General features: G+C 49.7%; 1 protein-coding gene across 2 annotated transcripts in view; it reads right to left on the bottom strand.

Annotated features, from left to right (window-relative positions):
- Nucleotides 1-13,912, bottom strand: part of GEN1 (GEN1 Holliday junction 5' flap endonuclease) — a 47,332-nt gene extending 33,420 nt beyond the window's left edge. The window contains exons 1-4 of one of the 2 annotated variants that reach the window (XM_077291471.1): nucleotides 13,656-13,912; nucleotides 9,901-10,068; nucleotides 9,281-9,470; nucleotides 8,225-8,401 (exon numbers count right to left, since the gene is read on the bottom strand). In XM_077291471.1, the coding sequence (XP_077147586.1) occupies nucleotides 8,225-8,401; nucleotides 9,281-9,470; nucleotides 9,901-10,061 (528 nt within the window). In that variant the 5' untranslated portion in view covers nucleotides 10,062-10,068; nucleotides 13,656-13,912. Of the gene's footprint in view, nucleotides 1-8,224; nucleotides 8,402-9,280; nucleotides 9,471-9,900; nucleotides 10,069-13,628 lie in introns of both variants that reach the window. The other variant, XM_077291472.1, reaches the window with a different exon arrangement.
- Nucleotides 13,913-15,105: the final 1,193 nt, after the last annotated feature.

Raw genomic sequence — 15,105 nt, 5'->3', positions numbered from 1 at the left:
TGGGCGGAGCCACTAAGCAGAGACTCATCACGGGACCAGGGGAGGGTGAGTAAAGAACTCTCTTTTATAAAGCAACTGTAGCCATGGGAGAGGGGTTTTCCGAAACAGGAAACACTTTTATAATTTATTGGACATGGCACTTTATGATGGAAGGGGGTCCCAGGGTTATGTCAGATACTTAGAGGCATCTCCTAACAACTTGTTGACAGGAACAATACTGTGCAGAAAAAAAAATATGGAAAAAATCCACAGCAATAGTTAATCTAGTTTTAAATCTGATAATAGGTGGGTGATCTGGTAGTCCGACCCCCATCCGAGCGATGTCATATTGTGCAATCCCTCTGAGTACCTAGGAATAATGTGACTCCCCCAGAGATACAGTATATGAGAAATGCACGAGGAGCAGAGAAGAGGGCCACCATCCTTTCCTTTGGCTCAGATTCTATTACTCCGCCACATGGAGAGCAGCGAGCTCAGCAGAACTGGACAGGAGTGAAAGTGTCAGCAGTCCTTATGGGCGATACAATAGTGCCCCCTAGTGGAACAGTACAGAAGTGAAGCAATTACTTTACTGCAGTAGCGCTGCTTTGCAGAGCCAAATACAGCCTGGACAGAGGAACAGGGAGGTGCAGGCAGCCAGGAGGTGAGGGGTGTCAGGGGGTCACACCGTGCATTGTAGGAGGAGGTGAAGGGCATCAGTAGGTCACACTGTACGACCTAGGAGGTGAGTGGTGTCAGTCACTGTGCGATCGAGGAGGAGGTGAAAAGTATCAGGGGGTCACACCATGCGTCGTAGGAGGTGGCGGGAGGTATCAGGAGGTTACACTGTGCTTTGTAGGAGGTGTAGGGTATCATGAGGTCACACTGTGAGACCTAGGAGGAAGTGAGAGGCATCAGGGGTCACACCGTGCAACCTAGGAGGAGGTGAAGGGTATCAGGAGGTCACACCATGTGACCTAGGAGGCAGTGAGAAGTATCAGGGAGTCACACCATGTGGCCTAAGAGAAAGTGAGGAGTATCGGGGGGGTGTGGGGGGGGGGATTCACACCATGCGAGCTAGGAGGAGGTGAGGGGTAACAGGGCGTCAAACCGTGTGACCTACGAGGAAGTGAGGAGTATCATGGGGTCACAATGTGCACTGAAGGAGGTGAAAGGTATCAGGGGTCACACTGCGCATTGAAGGAGGTAAAAGGTATCAGGGGTCACACTGTGCAACCTAGCAGGAGGTGAGAGTTATCAGGGGGTCACACCGTGCATTGTAGGAGGAGGTCAGGGTCAGGGCTATCAGTAGGGGGTCACACCACGTGACCTAGGAGGAAGTGAGGAGTATTAGTGGCTCACACCATGTGACCTAGGATGAAGTGAGGGTATCAGGGGGTCACACCGTGCGACCTAAGAGGAAATGAGCGGTTTCAGGGTGTCAAACCGTGTGACCTACAAGGAAGTGAGGAGTATCAGGGGCTCACACTGTGCATTGAAGGAGGTAAAAGCTATCAGGGGTCACACTGCAACCTAGCAAGAGGTGGGAGGTATCAGGGGGTCACACCGTGCATTGTAGGAGGAGGTTAGGATCAGGTCAGGGGTTTCAGGGGGTCACACCATGTGACCTAGGAGGATATGGGCGGTATCAGGGGGTCACACCGTGTGGCCTAAGAGGAAGTGAGGAGTATTAGTGGCTCACACCATGTGACCTAGGATGAAGTGAGGGCATCAGGGGGTCACACATTGCGACCTAAGAGGAAATGAGCGGTATCAGGGGGTCACACCGTGTGACCAACGAGGAAGTGAGAACGAAGCATGAGGGGGTCACACCATGTGACCTAGGAGGAAATGAGGGGTATCAGGAGGTCACACCATGCGACCTAGGAGGAAGTGAGGGCTATTAGGGGGTCACACCGTTCCTTTGTAGGAGGAGGAGAGGGGTATTAGGAGGGTCACACCGGCCGACCTAGGAGGAAGTGAGGGGTATCAGGGGGTCACACCGGCCGACCTAGGAGGAAGTGAGGGGTATTAGGGGGTCACACCGGGCAACCTAGTGAACTACTTATTTTGCTTCCTGAATAAACCAGTTAGAATGGAGGAAAGAAGTAAAAGTATTTAAAAGGGCGATCCAGCACTGTTCACTTCTGGATGTGAGGAGCGCGGAGCCGCGAGCTCTACCTCCCGACATGCCTGCTGAGACTCACAATCGGCAGGTATCAGGCAGGTCACAGAAGACTTGTCATAACACCGCGGGCAGCGCTCTCCTCATATTGCTACATCTCTTAACCCCTTCATGACGGGACAATTTTTTTTTTTTAACTGCTTGATTTTCCACAAAGCCATACGGAGGCATGTTTTTTGCGGGACAAATTTCCATGTATGACGAGGTTGGAAAAAAAGGGCAATGACACAATGTTTTTTTTTTTTTTTTAATTTACCATGCTTACTATACAGTAAAGAACAGGCCAGAAACAAGAGGCAGCTCTGATCGTTGTTATTTAACCCTTTGCCCCCACCCTACTAATGACGTGGGCTGAGCTTCGCTGTACATAGAACATATCTTTTGCACGGTCGCAGGTTCAAGTCCCCTGTGCGGGGAAAATAACATCTAAAGTTAAACAAAAAAAAAAAACTATAGATATTTTGAATCAATGGAGTCTGCAAAATAAATGATCAAAGAATAAAACGATTTCACCCATAAGGTAAATGGAGCAAAGCCAAAAACAAAGGTGAATGAAAAGAAAAGCCAGAATTGCTGTTTATTGGTCAAGGCACGTCCCCCCAAAGAGGAGAAGAAAATAGCTTGATTGCCAATAAAAAGGACAGTAAACCCCCCAATAAATAAGCCCAGGAACGGCTCTATTATGAGAACAGTGACAAAAAAAAAACAAACACATTCCTGATATTTATTTCACCATATAAAGCGAAGTTGGCAGCTAATACAAGCTTCCCGAAAAAGAAAACACAAAACATCATGGCAGTAAAAAAAAGTATGGCTCTTGGAAGAGGGGGGAGAAAATACTAAAACAAAATTGGATGCAGAGGAAGAGGATAATTATAAGTTTATAAAGTAAAAAAAAACAAAAAACATTCTGTACTAATGATACTGTCATTGTGTCCACTAGGGGCAGTGTGCTATGGCTCTGCAGCTCTGTGCTGGAGGGTGAATACTAATGGTACAGTCATTCTGTCCACTAGGGGCAGTGTGCTATGGCTCTGCAGCACTGTGCTGGAGGGTGAATACTAATGGTACAGCCATTCTGTCCACTAGGGGCAGTGTGCTATGGTTCTGCAGCACTGTGCTGGCGGGTGAATACTAATGGTACAGCCATTCTGTCCACTAGGGGCAGTGTGCTATGGCTCTGCAGCTCTGTGCTGGAGGGTGAATACTAATGGCGCAGTCATTCTGTCCACTAGGGGCAGTGTGCTATGGCTCTGCAGCTCTGTGCTGGAGGGTGAATACTAATGGCGCAGTCATTCTGTCCACTAGGGGCAGTGTGCTATGGCTCTGCAGCTCTGTGCTGGAGGAAGAATACTAATGATACAGTCATTCTGTCCACTAGGGGCAGTGTGCTATGGCTCTGCAGCACTGTGCTGGCGGGTGAATACTAATGGCGCAGTCATTCTGTCCACTAGGGGCAGTGTGCTATGGCTCTGCAGCTCTGTGCTGGAGGGTGAATACTAATGGCACAGTCATTCTGTCCACTAGGGGCAGTGTGCTATGGCTCTGCAGCTCTGTGCTGGAGGAAGAATACTAATGATACAGTCATTCTGTCCACTAGGGGCAGTGTGCTATGGCTCTGCAGCACTGTGCTGGAGGGTGACTACTAATGGCACAGTCATTCTGTCCACTAGGGGCAGTGTGCTATGGCTCTGCAGCACTGTGCTGGAGGGTGAATACTAATGGTACAGCCATTCTGTCCACTAGGGGCAGTGTGCTATGGTTCTGCAGCACTGTGCTGGCGGGTGAATACTAATGGTACAGCCATTCTGTCCACTAGGGGCAGTGTGCTATGGCTCTGCAGCTCTGTGCTGGAGGGTGAATACTAATGGCGCAGTCATTCTGTCCACTAGGGGCAGTGTGCTATGGCTCTGCAGCTCTGTGCTGGAGGGTGAATACTAATGGCGCAGTCATTCTGTCCACTAGGGGCAGTGTGCTATGGCTCTGCAGCTCTGTGCTGGAGGAAGAATACTAATGATACAGTCATTCTGTCCACTAGGGGCAGTGTGCTATGGCTCTGCAGCACTGTGCTGGCGGGTGAATACTAATGGCGCAGTCATTCTGTCCACTAGGGGCAGTGTGCTATGGCTCTGCAGCTCTGTGCTGGAGGGTGAATACTAATGGCACAGTCATTCTGTCCACTAGGGGCAGTGTGCTATGGCTCTGCAGCTCTGTGCTGGAGGGTGAATACTAATGGCGCAGTCATTCTGTCCACTAGGGGCAGTGTGCTATGGCTCTGCAGCTCTGTGCTGGAGGAAGAATACTAATGATACAGTCATTCTGTCCACTAGGGGCAGTGTGCTATGGCTCTGCAGCACTGTGCTGGCGGGTGAATACTAATGGCGCAGTCATTCTGTCCACTAGGGGCAGTGTGCTATGGCTCTGCAGCTCTGTGCTGGAGGGTGAATACTAATGGCACAGTCATTCTGTCCACTAGGGGCAGTGTGCTATGGCTCTGCAGCTCTGTGCTGGAGGAAGAATACTAATGATACAGTCATTCTGTCCACTAGGGGCAGTGTGCTATGGCTCTGCAGCACTGTGCTGGAGGGTGACTACTAATGGCACAGTCATTCTGTCCACTAGGGGCAGTGTGCTATGGCTCTGCAGCACTGTGCTGGAGGGTGAATACTAATGGTACAGCCATTCTGTCCACTAGGGGCAGTGTGCTATGGTTCTGCAGCACTGTGCTGGCGGGTGAATACTAATGGTACAGCCATTCTGTCCACTAGGGGCAGTGTGCTATGGCTCTGCAGCTCTGTGCTGGAGGGTGAATACTAATGGCGCAGTCATTCTGTCCACTAGGGGCAGTGTGCTATGGCTCTGCAGCTCTGTGCTGGAGGGTGAATACTAATGGCGCAGTCATTCTGTCCACTAGGGGCAGTGTGCTATGGCTCTGCAGCTCTGTGCTGGAGGAAGAATACTAATGATACAGTCATTCTGTCCACTAGGGGCAGTGTGCTATGGCTCTGCAGCACTGTGCTGGCGGGTGAATACTAATGGCGCAGTCATTCTGTCCACTAGGGGCAGTGTGCTATGGCTCTGCAGCTCTGTGCTGGAGGGTGAATACTAATGGCACAGTCATTCTGTCCACTAGGGGCAGTGTGCTATGGCTCTGCAGCTCTGTGCTGGAGGAAGAATACTAATGATACAGTCATTCTGTCCACTAGGGGCAGTGTGCTATGGCTCTGCAGCACTGTGCTGGAGGGTGACTACTAATGGCACAGTCATTCTGTCCACTAGGGGCAGTGTGCTATGGCTCTGCAGCACTGTGCTGGAGGGTGAATACTAATGGTACAGCCATTCTGTCCACTAGGGGCAGTGTGCTATGGTTCTGCAGCACTGTGCTGGCGGGTGAATACTAATGGTACAGCCATTCTGTCCACTAGGGGCAGTGTGCTATGGCTCTGCAGCTCTGTGCTGGAGGGTGAATACTAATGGCGCAGTCATTCTGTCCACTAGGGGCAGTGTGCTATGGCTCTGCAGCTCTGTGCTGGAGGGTGAATACTAATGGCGCAGTCATTCTGTCCACTAGGGGCAGTGTGCTATGGCTCTGCAGCTCTGTGCTGGAGGAAGAATACTAATGATACAGTCATTCTGTCCACTAGGGGCAGTGTGCTATGGCTCTGCAGCACTGTGCTGGCGGGTGAATACTAATGGCGCAGTCATTCTGTCCACTAGGGGCAGTGTGCTATGGCTCTGCAGCTCTGTGCTGGAGGGTGAATACTAATGGCACAGTCATTCTGTCCACTAGGGGCAGTGTGCTATGGCTCTGCAGCTCTGTGCTGGAGGGTGAATACTAATGGCGCAGTCATTCTGTCCACTAGGGGCAGTGTGCTATGGCTCTGCAGCTCTGTGCTGGAGGAAGAATACTAATGATACAGTCATTCTGTCCACTAGGGGCAGTGTGCTATGGCTCTGCAGCACTGTGCTGGCGGGTGAATACTAATGGCGCAGTCATTCTGTCCACTAGGGGCAGTGTGCTATGGCTCTGCAGCTCTGTGCTGGAGGGTGAATACTAATGGCACAGTCATTCTGTCCACTAGGGGCAGTGTGCTATGGCTCTGCAGCTCTGTGCTGGAGGAAGAATACTAATGATACAGTCATTCTGTCCACTAGGGGCAGTGTGCTATGGCTCTGCAGCACTGTGCTGGAGGGTGACTACTAATGGCACAGTCATTCTGTCCACTAGGGGCAGTGTGCTATGGCTCTGCAGCACTGTGCTGGAGGGTGAATACTAATGGTACAGCCATTCTGTCCACTAGGGGCAGTGTGCTATGGTTCTGCAGCACTGTGCTGGCGGGTGAATACTAATGGTACAGCCATTCTGTCCACTAGGGGCAGTGTGCTATGGCTCTGCAGCTCTGTGCTGGAGGGTGAATACTAATGGCGCAGTCATTCTGTCCACTAGGGGCAGTGTGCTATGGCTCTGCAGCTCTGTGCTGGAGGGTGAATACTAATGGCGCAGTCATTCTGTCCACTAGGGGCAGTGTGCTATGGCTCTGCAGCTCTGTGCTGGAGGAAGAATACTAATGATACAGTCATTCTGTCCACTAGGGGCAGTGTGCTATGGCTCTGCAGCACTGTGCTGGCGGGTGAATACTAATGGCGCAGTCATTCTGTCCACTAGGGGCAGTGTGCTATGGCTCTGCAGCTCTGTGCTGGAGGGTGAATACTAATGGCACAGTCATTCTGTCCACTAGGGGCAGTGTGCTATGGCTCTGCAGCTCTGTGCTGGAGGAAGAATACTAATGATACAGTCATTCTGTCCACTAGGGGCAGTGTGCTATGGCTCTGCAGCTCTGTGCTGGAGGGTGAATACTAATGGCACAGTCATTCTGTCCACTAGGGGCAGTGTGCTATGGCTCTGCAGCTCTGTGCTGGAGGAAGAATACTAATGATACAGTCATTCTGTCCACTAGGGGCAGTGTGCTATGGCTCTGCAGCTCTGTGCTGGAGGGTGAATACTAATGGTGCAGTCATTCTGTCCACTAGGGGCAGTGTGCTATGGCTCTGCAGCACTGTGCTGGAGGGTGAATACTAATGGTGCAGTCATTCTGTCCACTAGGGGCAGTGTGCTATGGCTCTGCAGCTCTGTGCTGGAGGGTGAATACTAATGGTGCAGTCATTCTGTCCACTAGGGGCAGTGTGCTATGGCTCTGCAGCTCTGTGCTGGAGGGTGAATACTAATGGTGCAGTCATTCTGTCCACTAGGGGCAGTGTGCTATGGCTCTGCAGCTCTGTGCTGGAGGATGAATACTAATGGTACAATCATTCTGTCCACTAGGGGCAGTGTGCTATGGCTCTGCAGCACTGTGCTGGAGGGTGACTACTAATGGCACAGTCATTCTGTCCACTAGGGGCAGTGTGCTATGGCTCTGCAGCTCTGTGCTGGAGGGTGAATACTAATGGCGCAGTCATTCTGTCCACTAGGGGCAGTGTGCTATGGCTCTGCAGCTCTGTGCTGGAGGGTGAATACTAATGGTACAGCCATTCTGTCCACTAGGGGCAGTGTGCTATGGCTCTGCAGCTCTGTGCTGGCGGGTGAATACTAATGGCGCAGTCATTCTGTCCACTAGGGGCAGTGTGCTATGGCTCTGCAGCTCTGTGCTGGAGGGTGAATACTAATGGTACAGTCATTCTGTCCACTAGGGGCAGTGTGCTATGGCTCTGCAGCTCTGTGCTGGCGGGTGAATACTAATGGCGCAGTCATTCTGTCCACTAGGGGCAGTGTGCTATGGCTCTGCAGCACTGTGCTGGCGGGTGAATACTAATGGTACAGTCATTCTGTCCACTAGGGGCAGTGTGCTATGGCTCTGCAGCTCTGTGCTGGCGGGTGAATACTAATGGCACAGTCATTCTGTCCACTAGGGGCAGTGTGCTATGGCTCTGCAGCACTGTGCTGGCGGGTGAATGCTATTGGCACAGAGGTAGCAGCTGCCATAATGAAGGATGGACCCCTGTGCAGCAAGGATATGAGGATCCAGGTTGTTTTCTAGGCTGGACGTTCTGCACGGCTCCTACCTTCACATTCATGGTGAAATTCCTGTAGACGGTCCGTGCACCATAGAGAAAGACGTCGCCATCATTGGTGATACAGCCGTCCACGCAGCCTTGTGCATTGAGATACGCACACATCGCTTCTGCTTCTCCCGCTGCTTGCACCCACGGCACGCCCAAGCAGTCCAGCATGCGGAGGCACTGTGCAAAGTCATAGCCTCGTTAGGGTGAAATCAACATGAAAGCGGGAAAATAATGCGATAATGCAGAATGCGCTGATTGTATTTACTGTATGTGCCTGGAGCCTCGTAGTCACAACTCCAGGAGTAATAGGACTAGATTGCCAGACTGCGTGTAACAGTCACATGTCCTGGATCTGGCAGAGCCCATTGTGACAGGGTAGGTCCAGGGTCATAGGCGGCATATTTGGTGTGCACACATGTACAGCTGAATACGCACTCCATAGACACAAAAAGGGAGTAAATAATGCTGCCAATAAGTGCACTTAATTTATGGCACTATATAGTATACACATAAATAACAAATGATACCATACAGTGCACATAACTAATGGCAATATATAATACAAATAATTATACCATAATGTGCAAATAATGCTGCCATACAGTGCACCACTAATGGCACTATATAATAAATCTATGAATAATAATGAACAATGTACAAATAAGTAATACCATCATACAGAGCACAGAACTAATGTAGTCACTTTGTTATTGCCATAATGGCACTGACCTAGAGAATTATATTGTCAGCACGCCATTACAAGAACACAGAAAAAAAAAATGCTGAAATTGCGTTTTCTTCCCCATTTCATCAGACCTCATTTTTTCCCAGTCTTTCACGATATTATATGGTGGAGTGAATTCAAAATCCCATCTCGCCCCTCAATCCTTCATAGAAAAATATAGAAAGAAACACGAAGGCTCAAAAAAACGAAAATAGTCTGCGTTCACTTTTTGGCACTAGAGGAGCAGCAATCCCTTGTAATCGCACTGGGGGGTACACGGCACTAGCGCTGCTCGCACCCCGGAGGGTTTCACGGCCCCGTTTCCCTCTTACCTCCCTGAGGACCGATCTGAAGTAGGACCGCCCGGGCCTAGTCGCGGGGGCCACTTTCTTTGCGAGTCCATATCTCATCTGATTCCTCTTGTTCATCGTGTCGGCTTTAACCTTCGGAGCTTCGCCCTCCGTGACAAACACCAATTTTACACCCATTAAATACAAAGAGGAGACGCGGAAGAAAAGGTTCCTTAAAAAACAAAAACACATTAACGGAATGGCCCGGGACTACGGGGCACGGCCCGGGACTATGGAGCACAGCACGGCCCCCGGCCCCGGTGACTCGGACTCATATGGTTCGGATCACAAGTAAAAATCACCAACCTGGATCCAGTGCTGGCCGCTCCGTCTTGTGCAGAGGTAGGAAACGGTGATGTCACTGCTCCATCAGCTGCTGCTGTCTGTGATTGACTGCAGCGGTCATACGAAAACATTCAATGACATGCTGCTCAAAGTCATACGACCGCTGCAGGCAGTCGTAGTTCGCAGGAGCTGGTTGAACAAGGACATAGCGGCTTCCAGTCTCTGCTGGATCCAGGTAGGGGCAGTAGGTGAGTGTGACTGATAAGTGGCAGCAGACAGAAAGGGGTTAAGGGCTTGGGACCAATGTGGCCACTCACCTGAGATGAGGTTTGGCGACAACCCCAACCATCTGCTTAACGGACTGCGCTTCACAAACCCAAATACTCAAATCCACGGCAAGAGTCTTCCCACCGAGGCTGTGTAACGGGACGTGGGTCTTCACCGGCTCCAGGATTGGCCACAGCTCATGGACCCCCATTGTGCTCCTGTACAGGGAGAGCAACAATCATCCGGGCACCCAACGGGATCTTTTATTTCTGACCATCTCAAGACAAGAAAAAATAAAAATGGGAACCGTAGCAAGTACGGCCTGAAATGGTTGGGAAAAAAAAAAAAAAAAAAAAAAAGAGTTCTATTTATTTATTTTCTTCCTTCATATAAATGTCCATAAGGGTCTAACTGAACGGGCAATGAGGCCTGCAATAAAGCCCCGGCATAGAGGAACACAACACAGCCATCATAGAGCACCAACCACAGAGCCCCATCAAGGAGGAACACCACAGAGCTCACCATAGAGGAACACCACAGAGCGCCATCATAGGGCACCAACCACAGAGCCCCATCATAGAGCTCCAACCACAGAGCCCACCATAGAGCTCCAACCACAGAGCCCACCATAGAGGAACACCACAGAGCGCCAAAGAGCACCAACCACAGAGCCCCATCATAGAGCTCCAACCAGAGCCCCATCATAGAGCCCCAACCACAGATCCTCATCATAGAGCACCAAAAAAAGTGCACCAACATGGAGGCCAGCCTAGAGGCCCACCACAGAGCCCACCTTAGAGCACCGACCACAGAGCCCCATTATAGAGCACCAACCACAGAGCCCCATCATAGAGCACTAACCACAGAGAACCATCATAGAGCACCAACCACAGAGCCCCATCATAGAGCACCAACCACAGAGCCCCATCATAGAGCACCAACCACAGAGCCCCATCATAGAGCACCAACCAGAGCCCCATCATAGAGCACCAACCACAGATCCCCATCATAGAGCACCAACCACAGAGCCCCATCATACAGCCCCAACCACAGAGCCCCATCATACAGCCCCAACCACAGAGCCCCATCATACAGCCCCAACCACAGAGCCCCATCATACAGCCCCAACCACAGAGCCCCATCATACAGCCCCAACCACAGAGCCCCATCATACAGCCCCAACCACAGAGCCCCATCATACAGCCCCAACCACAGAGCCCCATCATACAGCCCCAACCACAGAGCCCCATCATACAGCCCCAACCACAGAGCCCCATCATACAGCCCCAACCACAGAGCCCCATCATACAGCCCCAACCACAGAGCCCCATCATACAGCCCCAACCACAGAGCCTCATCATAGAGCACCAACCACAGAGCCCCATCATACAGCCCCAACCACAGAGCCCCATCAGAGCACCAACCACAGAGCCCTATCATAGAGCACCAACCACAGAGCCCCATCATACAGCCCCAACCAGAGCCCCATCAGAGCACCAACCACAGAGCCCCATCATAGAGCACCGACCACAGATCCCCATCATAGAGTATCAACCACAGAGCACCACAATGGAGCCCAGCATAGAGGCCCACCAGAGCCCCAACCACAGAGCCCCATTATAGAGCACCAACCACAGAGCCCCATCATAGAGCACCAACCAAAGAGCCCCATCATAGAGCACCAACCAAAGAGCCCCATCATAGAGCACCAACCAAAGAGCCCCATCATAGAGCACCAACCACAGAGCCCCATCATAGAGCACCAACCACAGAGCCCCATCATACAGCCCCAACCACAGAGCCCCATCATACAGCCCCAACCACAGAGCCCCATCATAGAGCACCGACCACAGAGCCCCATCATAGAGCACCAACCACAGAGCCCCATCATAGAGCAAAAACCACAGAGCCCCATCATAGAGCACCAACCACAGAGCCCCATCATAGAGCACCAACCACAGAGCCCCATCATACAGCCCCAACCACAGAGCCCCATCATACAGCCCCAACCACAGAGCCCCATCATACAGCCCCAACCACAGAGCCCCATCATACAGCCCCAACCACAGAGCCCCATCATACAGCCCCAACCACAGAGCCCCATCATACAGCCCCAACCACAGAGCCCCATCATACAGCCCCAACCAGAGCCCCATCATACAGCCCCAACCACATAGCCCCATCATACAGCCCAAACCACAGAGCACCAACCACAGAGCACCATCATAGAGCACCAACCACAGATCCCCATCATAGAGCACCAACCACAGATCCCCATCATAGAGCACCAACCACAGATCTCCATCATAGAGCACCAACCACAGAGCCCCATCATAGAGCAAAAACCACAGAGCCCCATAATACAGCACCAGCCACAGAGCCCCATCATACAGCACCAGCCACAGAGCCCCATCATACAGCACCAGCCACAGAGCCCCATCATACAGCACCAGCCACAGAGCCCCATCATACAGCACCAGCCACAGAGCACCAACCACAGAGCCCCATCATAGAGTATCAACCACAGAGCACCACTATGGAGCCCAGCATAGAGGCCCACCACAGAGCCCCATCATACAGCATCAACCACAGAGCCCCATCATACAGCACCAACCACAGAGCCCCATCATACAGCACCAACCACAGAGCCCCACCACCATGGCCAATGAACAGGTTTAATTGGTCCCCAATGCTGTTCCATCTGCCATTCCTGGACCGTGTTGTGTATTACTGATAATCTGTATTTATTATGGTTTTCTGATTTGACCCAAACAAAACTGCTGCAGCTCCAAAACAAATATGTAACATGTGGTTACTGACGACGCTGTCCCGGAGAATCATGAGATTACTGGATTGAAGAAAGCAATTCAATCGATGCTGAATTCTTGCAGTCGCTGCACAACCTCCCCCCATACCCTTAATACGGGGGTCACAGGGCTCCAATTTAATTATGACAAGCCCAAGCCCTAGCTTAAAGGGGTATTCCAGGAATATTAATATTTTTTTTTTTTTTTTACTACACCCCTAAGAACAGGCAGCTGGTTACCAACTACCTGCCTAATAATAATTATTGCTATATCGCCAACATATTCTGCAGCACTGTACAATTTTAGAGGGGACTCGAACAGAGCAGTCCTGTTGATATGGAGACGTTGAATTGTTCACATTTTCTCCCTTTCATAAGATATTAACACTTTTCTATTGTTTACAGCCTGTTGCTTTGGAGACCGACCACCACTGCTGGAGAGCAGAACTCGCGCAGGGCTTACGTGCTCTTTTCTATCGAGCTTGTCAGCACGGTTTTGAAGCTGGCCAGGATCTTCAGAGCGCGTGGTTACCTCCTAATCTCGTAGACGGCAGCAGTGGTCGGTCTCCTAGGCAACGAGCTGTAAACTAAAGGAGGCAAGACCTATAGTTTCCTGACAAAACCTGCGATGGAGGAAGGTTTAGGTCAATCCTAGAATTGTCATTGTGGGAGGAAGAGCTCTACAAGGGTCGGGGCTACTGAGCAAGGTGGAATTTTAGTAACAGATGCCAAAATCCAGAAGCTGGAGATGAAGAAGTCCCCGTACAATTAAAGGCAACCTGTCACCGGGGCTCACAAAGCACCAGCAGGTCATTAATCATGCCCATATAGCAGTGACAGAGCTGATCTGTACCCAGAGAGGAGGCCAAAGCCAACACACGCCGCTGCTATAGGAGCCCAATACTGGCGGCGGGTCCTTTAAATATGTAAATCAACTCAGTGCAGGTAAATCATGAGAGGATTCGTTCTTACACGTCCCTCACCACGTCCTGATCTCACCGTATAACGGCAGCAGCGCGGAGCGGGACCCTAGAGCTGCGCTCCGCCCGGCCCCGGCAGTGCCAGCGCTGAGGACGGCGACATTCCCGCCATAATGCCTTGAATCGTGCAGCGCCTAGAACAAAACGCTCCACTTCCGGTTACAGTCACATGACACGATGACGTAACGTGAAAGCGCTCTATCAGATTACAGTGGCTCAGGCTCCTGGTGGAAAAGGCGTCATGTGCAGAATGTCTGCTGCAAAACAGGTCAGAGCCCCAAATATATATATATATATATATATATATATATATATATATATATATATATATATATATATATATATACATATATATATATATATATACATCTTCAGAATAAATATATATATCTTTATAATATGTATAAATATATATATATATACGGTGCATGTATATCAGTGTAATATACATACATCTGGCTACTATATATAATATATACAATATACACGTCTTCATAATATATATGTATACCTCTTTATAATACACACACACATACATATATCATTATAAGATTCATCATCCTCATATTATATATATATATATATATATATATATATATATATATATATATATAGACATCTTTATAATATACATCTTCATAATCCATATATATATATATCGTTATAATATACGCATATATCATTGATGTATTTTATTTATATATACATATATATGTGTATGTACAGTACAGACCAAAAGTTTGGACACACCTTCTCATTTAAACATTTTTCTGTATTTTCATGACTATGAAAATTGTAGATTCACACTGAAGGCATCAAAACTATGAATTAACACATGTGGAATTATATATTTAACAAAAAAGTGTGAAACAACTGAAATTATGTATTATGTTCTAGGTTCTTCAAAGTAGCCACCTTTTGCTTTGATGACTGCTTTGCACACTCTTGGCATTCTCTTGATGAGCTTCAAGAGGTAGTCACCGGGAATGGTCTTCCAGCAATCTTGAAGGAGTTCCCAGAGATGCTTAGCACTTGTTGGCCCTTTTGCCTTCACTCTGCGGTCCAGCTCACCCCAAACCATCTCGATTGGGTTCAGGTCTGGTGACTGGAGGCCATGTCATCTGGCGTAGCACCCCATCACTCTCCTTCTTGGTCAAATAGCCCTTACACAGCCTGGAGGTGTATTTGGGGTCATTGTCCTGTTGAAAAAAAATAAATGATGGTCCAACTAAACACAAACTGAATGGAATAGCATGTCGCTGCAAGATGCTGTGGTAGCCATGCTGGTTCAGTATGCCTTCAATTTTGAATAAATCCCCAACAGTGTCACCAGCAAAGCACCCCCACACCATCACACCTCCTCCTCCATGCTTCACAGTGGGAACCAGGCATGTAGACTCCATCCGTTCACCTTTTCTGATTCGCACAAAGACACGGTGGTTGGAACCAAAGATCACAAATTTGGACTC

This window comes from Ranitomeya variabilis, chromosome 2 (assembly GCF_051348905.1).
Source record: "Ranitomeya variabilis isolate aRanVar5 chromosome 2, aRanVar5.hap1, whole genome shotgun sequence".
In the NCBI taxonomy this organism is placed as follows: Eukaryota; Metazoa; Chordata; class Amphibia; order Anura; family Dendrobatidae; genus Ranitomeya; species Ranitomeya variabilis.
This window is presented reverse-complemented; position numbering and strand designations above follow the sequence as displayed.